Source organism: Nicotiana tomentosiformis, chromosome 3 (genome assembly GCF_000390325.3).
Source record: "Nicotiana tomentosiformis chromosome 3, ASM39032v3, whole genome shotgun sequence".
In the NCBI taxonomy this organism is placed as follows: domain Eukaryota; kingdom Viridiplantae; phylum Streptophyta; class Magnoliopsida; order Solanales; family Solanaceae; genus Nicotiana; species Nicotiana tomentosiformis.
The window spans coordinates 111,991,174-112,002,025 of record NC_090814.1 but is presented as its reverse complement, the minus strand read 5'-3'; the positions used below and the strand labels follow the sequence as shown (position 1 = coordinate 112,002,025).

Below are 10,852 nucleotides of genomic sequence, written 5' to 3'. Positions count from 1 at the left end.
GATAACTAGCATAATTATCCGCTCGATCCGCCCGTTAAGCACCCCTAGGTCACTCATTATTCTCGTTCTTTCTTTTCTGTTATCTGCCATGTTAGATCTATGCATGTAAAAAGAAGAAGGCTCTTTTTTTTTTTCCGGTAACCAGTGTTGGTTATAGATCTAGAAGAAACTAAAAGACTTAGCTAGAAGATCCCCACAGACGGCGCCAAATTATTTGACCAAAAAATATAATTTCCGGTAAAACTATTTAATTTATATAATAAGAGGTTAGATCTAGTTAAGGATAATAACTCTAGATACTAATCTCTGAAACGTACAGGAGATGGGGATAGATCCCGTAAATAATTGATAACAATAAATGCAAAATACTCTTGATGCATGAACATTAATGGGGATATAATTAACAATAAATGGTAATAGATGGCATTTAAATAAATAAGGAGAATGATTCACCCAATAATGTAAGGATTAGACGAATATTTCTCTTGACAATAATGAGTGACAGAAAGGTCCAAGATTCGTATGAACAATCCTCGGATCTGGTGGAAAAGTGGGGAATAATATGAACAAGAATCTTTATCAAAAGGTAATCTTTGTATTTTTGTAAGAGAGGAAGAATCTTATTCTCAAAAGTGTTTTTATCAAAATGAATATTACATGCCCCTGTCATTGTCTTTTTTTTTTTTTTTTTATATATATGGGACCTTTTCCTAGAAAAACCTAATAGTACAAATGAAGGGAATATCCCATAGAATATTCTCTCTTAATATCCTATCCTGACAAATTAGTCGTTACAAGTCTTATCGTCAATAATTAATTTCGACCTCGACCCTTGTTGACCATCTCGACTACGACTCCTGTCGACATTTCGATTATGATTCATGCCAGCACCTCGTTCAATGACTTTGCTACATCTTGGGCGAGTTCGACCGATTGTTTCCTCAATACCATATTAAACTAAATTTTTTAGGGACGGATTTTGGTCTATACACATCTAACTCACTTTTTTACTCCTACCATGAATGATTATTAAATTCTTTAAGTTGTGCCATTTGAATCCCACAATTGATTTGGGCGCCTCACGGTTCCACTGGATAGATATTCCTAGAAAATTTGGAAGGGTTGGAATCTTTCACTATCTGATGATGATTGTGGGAAGATTAAATGAATCTTCAACTTCGACTCCGTGTATCAACTATATATTTTAATTATGTCTGCTTAAAAGAATCTAATACGAATTTGAGATTAAGGAGAGGGAAAACTAATCGATAAATTCAGATGGAAAGATCGTTATGAACAAGTTGCCGTCACGTCTCCAAATGAAATTATCCATTATAGTTGACAATACTAATAGTTACTTGCTCTTTCCCTAGAGATGAATGTAATTTTAATTATTTTTTCAAAAGCTCACAGTAACCCAGCAAGTTTACAATACTCAAATGACCTAACTTCATCTTCCTAATTTTTTTTTCTTATTAAGGAAATAAGAAAAAATTTCAAACTTCCAAACCTAGCTCCTATTCTTGTTAATTCTACTTAGGCTTATAGATAGAAATATAAGTAGAGCCTTAAATAAAAGAGAATATATATCAGGAAAAGTTTCCCTGATTGAAATTAAAAATATAAAAAATCGGTGCAGGTTAAGGGCAAGAAGTTTCACTTGGTTATATCTTTTTGCGGCCAATATTGTTTTCTTTAATAGGCTGATATTACCTTACGAGGAACAACTTTCATTTCATCTGCGACTTTAGACATCAAGTATTTCTGCTTTGTCATAGTTAATTTAAGCATATAAAAATTGAAAGGCGCATGTTTAATCCGTATGATTTCCATATTCTACCGAAACAGGCCTAACATTTTCATTCCTAAGTATTAAACTTACTCCAATAGCCATATCTCGACTATTTTTGGGCCAATTTACTGTGTATGGAATTGCCCCCCAAAAAAAACACAGATGATATTTGTACTCAACCAATAATAATTGCATAAAATGGACTTTCAATCTACTCTTTAGTCATTTGTTCTTGCATGAAAATAGCTCTATGCATTAGAAGAATTTTAGCAAGTCTTAGCTAGTATCGTGACAGTAGAAAATTGTAGAAATCTAAACAGACTCCCACCTAAAAGGATAAGGCGTGGTCGAAAACCAGTTTATTTAATTTCCTTTGCAGTATCAAACTTCTAATTAGTTGTTGGTTCTTTGGAATAAGTATCTAAAGTCAAATAAAGCCTTGGCCTATATGAAGGCTTTTGGATTAAGAGAAAAAGATCAGTACGCAGAAAAAGTTCTATAATCTTTCTTAACACTAAAGGTTACTTCTACTTTATTCAAAAATCCAAGATCTTTAAATAAGGCACCCCTCATCTTCGGACGACTTTTATAATGTGTCTCTTTTCGACTAGTAAAATTGACAAAATTATAGAAAGTTGGGAAAATTTAAAGAAGAAGAAAAAAAGTCATCGAACCATCAGAAATAAAACAACTAATGTCTGTTTCGTGATCAACGGTGAAAAAAACAGATGCAAATACACACTTGGCCAAAAAACTGATAAACAAATTACTTTAATCACCAAGAAAAATACAGTAAATTAAACAAGAAAGTAAACGATATCATGTCATGCATGAGTCATCAAACTTAATACAATAATCTTAAAGTCTACGATATAGTAGAAAATAAAGAAGATTATTTTAATTTCTTTCCACACCATTTGATCATCATGTGGATCAATATGATCACTTCTGTTGACTTGCCTTAGCCTTTCTCTTCTCCATGTAAAAGAATCCAAAGAGGGACACCACAGAGAAAACAGAGAAGACAATGGAACAGATATCCAAAGTGGAATGGCGACCACTAATGGCCTGAATATCGAAAAGGTTGTCTATCTTCTTTTCATCGGTGTTTTGTCCAAATCCAGTTTCATGACCATCGGAATCCAAGACATAAGCCCTAATAAAGTAAGTACCAGTTGGGACATCCCTTTCAATTGTCCAGTTGAAACTGTTTCCAGAGGATTTGTAGGGCATGGTTACAATGTTGAATTGACATGTCTTGTCTTTCTTGAGATGGTCCTCAGTTTTCCTCCATAGACGATCTTTTTGGCTAATGGGTGCATAACACAGATGCACCTTTACTTTCTTGTAGCTTGAGTCTGCCCCTGCTGGGAAAGTCTTGTTGAAGGACCATTCCAATATGATTTGGTCTTCCCCAGCCATCAGTACTGAAAAATATATGAAATATATGAATCTTTACACCGCTAGTGCGTTTTAACATGTAATAGTTGGTTATTTACTATGTACTAAATGGGCAGTGGCGTAGCCATACAGAGCTATTGATCGAATACCAAATTATACTAAATATATAGAAAATTATATTATGTATATTGGTTAAAATTATTAAACCTTGAACACCTTTTGCAAAATTTCTAGTTTCGCCACTAGTGTATATGGGTTACCAATGAATGCTTATTAAATAAAATTACATGTAATTACTTTTTAAGTGATTTGATTGTGTATATATTATTATTGCATAGAACTTAAACTCTAATTATATATTTATCTTATTCTTCTAATTTAATTAAGACTTTATTTTGTCAAAAATGCAAAAGAAAAGAGAGAAAAAGAAGATTATTTTCATTTCTATGATGACTTTGCTAGTATATGTATCTAATTTCCTAATCAAACAATTAGCTCTATCACGACGTTCATTTATTATTTACTTACACGAGGAAAGAAAAGGAAGAGAAAACGATAATTACAAGACAACAAATGGAATATTCCCCTCATTCCTTAGAGATGATCAATAGTAGGAGTTGTTTTTATTTGACATGTTCCAATTTCCAAAACAATACCCAAAGGTTACTGCTAATATGAAAGATGTTCCAAAAGAAACAAGATCTTAATGAATTGAAAAAAGGCCTCCTGTAACTTGTAAGAATCATGAACATATTCTATTAATTTTCATAGAGGCTAGCCTTGGATTCTCATTCTAGGGAAATAGTGATAGAGATTTAAGATGCAGCTACATGCGAAACTAATTAATTTCTCAAATCTTAAAAGTTGGGTGTGAAAGAAAAGATAAAATCACACCCCAGTTATCATTAGACTCCAATCAAAATCTAAGTCCCTAGATTATAGTCTTTTAAATTTTCTTTCTTTGTTTAATTAACAGGGGAAAAAAATGGAGAGGGAGGGGTTAACTGTTAATCATACCTCCTTCTCTGTGTGAAGCAGAAATATCCAGACTCTTTTTGAGGGAAGAGAACAATATTTCAGCGTGACAAGAAGCTAGAAAGCAAGATATCACAACTGAAACCACAAAAATAGCACGAGTACTTGCCATTCTCACTGTCTCTTAACTTCTTTGTAAACAAGGTAGAGAAAGAAAACTGGAATGTAAAGACTAATGAAATATCCCACTGATGGTGTTTAGAGGAAGATAGGTTGCTTTATATAGATTTCTTGGTATTGCACTCAAAAAGAGGCTATTTCTCAAATAAAGTTTAAAAGAAGAAGTCAAACACAAACCCAACTGGCAGCTAGCTCTCAAAGTTCCACAAGGGATGGGAACAATAAGATAGTATCATTTTCTAACATAAGTTTTATAATAAAATAGTAACAATTAGATGAGTGAATTGGCTCTAAGCCATGTTCAAAGGGTAAGTTTGTGACGGTTTAATTTACAGACTAATAAAATTGTAATTTTGGGAAGTACTTGTTTGGACAAGAGCTTAATAATTAAAAGTTGACCTTTGTTTAGATGGATATTTTTGTGTGCAGTTTGGAATTTCTAGTTTGTTCGAAATAATATCCAACTGCGATCTTGCGACACATTCTATATGAATATATTAAAACGTATTATTTGCCTTAAGAGGTTTGTCCCCTAATGCTTTGTAAAGACCCAAATCAATAAATATCAAGTGCTTGAGATGATGCAGAAGGTGGGGTATAGTTATATGCGAAATCGCTAATCGTATGTAGAGACCATATATAATTGAGTTACATTATGGTCTCATCATTATTTATGGCATCTACTAGTTGGCCTTATCACCTATACGTAATTTAAATTAAACAAACAGTATACGCCTAATATTTTTTGTTTTAAGTTTAACTTTCCTTAGAATGAAAGAAGTTTGAAGCATGATCCTAAATTTACTTACTTTTATCTTAGTCTTCTGATCTTCTTATTCGATCGGCTAACGAGGTGTACTCCTTGTATCGATATTAGTCTTAATATTTTCACAGTTACCTAGGCTAGAAAGTCGGGTTACTCAGCGCTAAATATGGCAACAATTATGAAGTAAGTTTATATAAATTTAATAAAATGACAGAACCTCCAGCAGTTACACATCAGCTGATGATATTGATCTATCCTCAAATTTATTTTTTACCATACCATGAGTAAAAGGGTCCTCAAGGTGAATTTGATACTGACTAGAGACTTTTTACTTATAAGTTACGATACTCAAGATTATTTTATTTATTTTCTTGTGTTGGAACTCATCATCAGCGGCTTTTGAAGATTATCGGTTTCTCGTTAACTTTTCATTACCTAGATTTTTTACTATATATACAGACTCCCAAATGCAATTTCTGGTAAAAGGTAAAGTGCATCTTTTTCTGATTGTTTTTTTTTATTTGGTTAGAAAAACTGAGATATATCTAGATTAATAGCTGAGTATGAACCAGCAAAACAACAGCTTACGACTGACGTTTGTGCCTACTTTTTTTATTAGGAGAAGGTCAACTCTTGGATAGAAATACTTATATATAGGATTTATTATTTTATATGACATCAGTGCGAAGGGAAAAAGAACGAGAATATGATATCCAAAAGCTGTAGTCTCTTGTCGTGAATTAAACCTCAAATAATACTGAGGTGAAAACATATGTGGGTGAATTGGGCTTTTCTTTTTAAATTCTGATTTCCCTGGCTTAGCCCATAATTAGCTCAAACAACACAAAATGCTGGCTGGAAGGCCCATACATAGATTAGACTCGTTTTGATTTTTCTTGCCAAATTTGTTCAAAGTCAGTCATCATTGAGATGAAGAATTTGGATTGCTATAGGTTCTCCTAAATTCTCATGCTATATAAACTGCTACGCCTGCGGAGTAGGTCCTCTAATACATTATAGGGGCGTTTGGTTTAACGGAATAGGTGGAATATTTCGGTATATATTTGGAATTAAATTTATCCCGTATTTGATTAGAAATATTTTTTAAAACAAGTATTATGTTTATACCAAAATCTTAATATAACTTATCCCTGGATTGATTATCTAGGTTATAATCCCAAGATTGCATATGTTTGGTTTACCATGAGTATTAAAGTCGCGCACTATACATGATTTAGTATTTATACTTCACTCATGGTATGAATTGTGAATACCTAATTTTTGTACTATTTTAACACCTCCTAAAGTCATTAGTATTTTGTTGCTTTAATTATATTTCCCAATTTTTTGTGTCTTTGATTGCATATTTCCTATCATAAAAATACCAAAAAATAGTTCTTTTTTTATTTGTGCATTTTAGGAATTAACTAACTATTCAATTGGTGAATTAATCTAGTTAATTGATCATTTGAATAAGTTACTTAATTAATTTATTTATTTGTGTAAATTTAGTTTAATAAGTAGGATTAAGAAAGAAATTGGGCCAAATTTGAAAGAGAAAGTGGCCAAAAGTGCAAGATAAGGGGGTTGCCTTTGAAAGGGTCCGGAACGACGTAGTTTTGCCTCAAAACTACGTCGTTTCATTAAGTGACCCAAGATCAAATCTCACCCATTGATCACCCATTGATCTAATGGTCCGTATTTGATCTCTCAAGAGGTATTTAAAGCCTCAAAAATCTAAAAATTTTCCTCATTTCACCCATAACTCTTTCTCTCTTCTCTCTCTCTCTCTTCTCTCTACCTCCAAACACATCCAAATTAACACCATATAATCTCCACAACCTCCTCTTCCCATATCTCCAAACCAATTCCTTTAAAAAAACCTCAAACTCCTTGAATTTTAGATCTAAGAAACTTTAGCCGCCACTTTTTTGCCCAAAATCTTGAAGTTCCGGCCATTACCACCCCACAATACCTACATCAACGGATAGAGCTCATCAAGACCTACCTATTGATGTCAATTCCATCCCAAAAATCCGGCAACTAAAAATCCGGTCAAATTCCGGCGACCACCCCGAACCCCCATTTTAGCTATTTTTCGGTTTCAAGCATACTTGTTAGGTATAATCGTCATCTCTTTAATTAATTTCTGATTTTTTATTTTATTTAGTAGATTAGTTTCTGATTCTTTTTATTTTTTATTTTTTCTGTTTTGATTATTTCTTATTAATTAGAGTTTCAAGTTAGGTTTATTTAATTAGCTATCTCTATTTAGTTTAGTGGTTTATTAGATTCGTTATTGATTTAAACATGATCTTTAGTGTATTAGTTAATTCGTTCACTTAGTTAGTCGATTATTTAGTTGTTGTTAGTCGTTGTTCGATTATTAACGATGCTCGTTCTGTTTTGAGAATTAGTTTGTGAATTTAGTTGTTTGTTTAGTAATTAGTTTGCACAAATCCAATTCATTCCCATCAAGTTGGTTTTAATACTTAGTTCAATTACGTTTTTAGTCTCGTCTATGCTTTGTCAGTTCATAGTTGTCCAAGTTTGATTTGTTTAGCAAGTAGTTTGTTGTTGATATTTAAAATCTGAAGTTTAGTTTATTTTATCACAAAATAGGGTAATAGTAGCTTACTTTTACTAGTAGGGTGGCTGAAAGGATATTTTTTCTCCTTGCTTCTGACACAGCAGATTTTTAGGTTGTCCTTTCACCTTTGGGACAGACCTTGAACAGTGTTTAGCACACAAAGTCAGTCTTTTGGACAGATTTTTGGTGAACCAAAATCTTTTTAAAAAATCTAACTTTATTTGCCTATTGAAAGGGCTGTTTTTCTCCTATAAAAGGGACTGTCTTACACTTAGAATGGAAGAGTTTCTTACTCACTGAAAAGGGGGACACTCTATCTTATACTTAAACACATCTTGGAGAGTTGCAAAAAGACATATATCTTTGAGAAAAATCAGCAGCTTAATACATATAACAAGCTGAAATTTCAGTATTTTGTGAGGTTTATTTGAGTGCAAAAAACCTTGAAAAAAATAGAAAGATCCCTTAGGCAATTTGTGAAGTTGATAGCTACCAATTTCAAGCATTTTTGTTGAGTTTTCTGGGTTGTCTTAACACTTGAGTTGCTGCTGTTTCTACTGTATTTGCTGCTGAGTTTTTTTGTTGCTGCACTGCTGTATTTTATTATTCTACAAACCAGGTAACTTTCAAATTCTTATATTGCAGATTCTTGATGATAATAAGAAGGATTTGATCCCGGTTTGGTTGATGGAACATATTGGATCTGATTTTTGTTTCAAGATGAATGTTATATTAGTATTATCATTATGTAAATCTGTTAAAGATTAGTTAAATTATCGTTTTCTTCTTTATATATGTGATTGAAATTGCATTCTGTTAAGATTACTTAGTTTAAGGAAAAGATAAAGACCCCACTTTTAACCATGTTTGTTTAGTTTGGGCTCTTTTTCGTGAGTTACTTTCATGGTTCATGTATAATTATCTAAGAAAGACTTCTAACTTCAAATATTTTGATGCTTTAAATTATAGTCAACATAATGTTATACTTAATATAGTTCTTCTCTTTAGCATTGAAGTATTACCGTTTTTGTAGTTTTTATATTTAGTCATGATTTTTATGTTGTTAATGAGTGTAGTTTAATTAGTGCCATGTTGGTGTAGATGAGTAGAAATATTATGTTAGTCTTTAAGAAATAAGTTGTTTTAGAAGATAAAAGATAATAATTAGCATGTAAGTTTCTTTTATGAAAAAAATAATAATTTTTAGTTTGGACATCAATGTAAGAAGCAATTTGGGCTTAGAAGAATACTTGTTATTTTGTGTTGTCTCGGTCATCGAGGCTCTTAAGCAACATGGGCCAAATAAGCTAAAATTTGTAGGCCCAATGACAATAGAAAGTAAGATGGGCATTTTCTTTAAAACCAATAAATTATCTTTTGTTAAATAAAATAAGTGGCCTAATACCATAAAAGTTTAACATAAGTTTACCCGGGTTTAAAGTCTTGCATTAGTGAAAATTATTTTTAATAATAATATTATTTTTTTCAGTCGAACAAGTAATAAATATAAAAAAGAAGCGCTTTTTAATTAATTTAAGCGATAGGCAATTTTAGGCACGTTTGAGATGTAGACCATGTGTTCATACACGGTCCTTGGTCGTTATTATTATTATTATTATTTTAATAAAGTAGTCATGTGTGCATTCCCGCTCCTTGACTCTTCAATATTAATTGTATTTAAATCATGTGTACCGACACGTTCTTTGTTTTAATACATATAATCAAATAAGGACCTTGTGTGCTTGCACGCTCCTATGCCAAAATTATTAATTATTAAGCGGTACTAGACAATAGTAATTTAAGGCAAACAATACACACTTTATCCAATAATTCAAGCTAAATTTTAGTCAATAAAAGCGACCGTGCTAGAACCACGGGATTCGGGGAATGCCTTACACCTTCTCCCCGGTTAACAGAATTCCTTACCCGGACTTTATTTTCGCAGACCAATAATAATAGAGTCAAATCTTCCTTTGATTAGGGATTCAAATAAAAGGTGACTTGGAACACCAATAAAAATCAATTTCAAGTGGCGACTCTGTAAATAAAATAATCCCTACTCAATTTTGTCACTTTAATTGAAAAAACCCTTTAATCCACACAATATTATTTTGCGGGTAGAAAAAGGGGTGTGACAGCTCTGGCGACTCTGCTGGGGACTTCAAGAATTCGAGCTTGTACATTGACTTTATTTGGCTTTATTAAATTTTGTATATATTGTGATTTATTTGGGCCTAATATGCTACTTGTCAAGTTTTTTTTTCTTTTCGATATTGTTGAACTGTACATATAAATTGTATCTTCTCTCGCATCCCTCTGAGTCTTCTGATAATTAGTTATGTTGTGTTTGCCTACCAGTATCACAAAATTTCTGTCTTAAGGTAAAGCCAGTTAGCCTACCAGCTTCTGGTGAAGGATTTAGTCACACGTGTTTAGGCGGGAGAGCCGTTAGCTAGCCAGTGTTGTTCTACTACTGGTGACGCTTGACGCTCCTCGGCTCGGGTTGTCCGCCCGGGTAAGCCAGGTCTAGATACCATATCCTTGAGGATTTACAAACTTAGAAGAACAAGCCACAAGCAATGAATATCCCTAGTAGGCAACGCTTTATTTGCATCATGTGCATTTGACTTAGCATCGCTCGACGCAGGGGCCGAGCTTTATTTTAGGACAGGTACCTTATTTCGACCATTATGTCATGTTATGTGCTACATGTTACTTTATTTGGGAGGCTTGCATGTCGACCGGCTTTAGGGTGGATTAGTTGAACAAGCAGAGAAAAAAAATAAAAAATAAAAACATGCTCCCGATTTCTATACAAATGTTCGTTCTTTTAAAATAAAAAAAAAACCGAAGTGATTTGGTGCGTTTGGTGTCCATGATTAATTTTTCATAAAGAGAGAAAATATAGTTAGTTTCATTGGAAGTTTTATCACTGAACTACGCGGGTCTGATTCTCACCGGATGTGAGATACGTAGGCAAACCTCATCGGTTCCGGCCCAATTTTCAAAAAAAATTCAAAAATATTTTCCTTTTCCTTAATTCCCTATTTACAATTATTTCCTTAGAAAATTCAAAAAAAAAAATCTAATTTTTTTTTAGTCCCACAGTTTAGCTTTTATTTTTATTTTTTTATTTATTTATTTTTTT

The 10,852-nt window shown here is 32.6% G+C and overlaps 1 protein-coding gene and 1 long non-coding RNA gene across 2 annotated transcripts; one reads left to right on the top strand and one right to left on the bottom strand.

Annotated features, from left to right (window-relative positions):
• Positions 1-2,534: 2,534 nt before the first annotated feature.
• LOC104104497 (high-affinity nitrate transporter 3.2-like) lies at positions 2,535-4,440 on the bottom strand. Its single transcript, XM_009612602.4, has 2 exons — positions 4,211-4,440; positions 2,535-3,219 (listed from the first exon to the last, which is right to left on the bottom strand). Exons 1-2 carry the CDS (start codon positions 4,338-4,340, stop codon positions 2,735-2,737), a joined length of 615 nt encoding a protein of 204 aa, XP_009610897.1. The 5' UTR covers positions 4,341-4,440; the 3' UTR covers positions 2,535-2,734.
• Positions 4,441-6,885: 2,445 nt separating this feature from the next.
• LOC138908802 (uncharacterized) lies at positions 6,886-8,719 on the top strand. Its single transcript, XR_011415212.1, has 2 exons — positions 6,886-7,235; positions 8,350-8,719. It is a non-coding gene; the product is annotated as an uncharacterized lncRNA (long non-coding RNA).
• Positions 8,720-10,852: the final 2,133 nt, after the last annotated feature.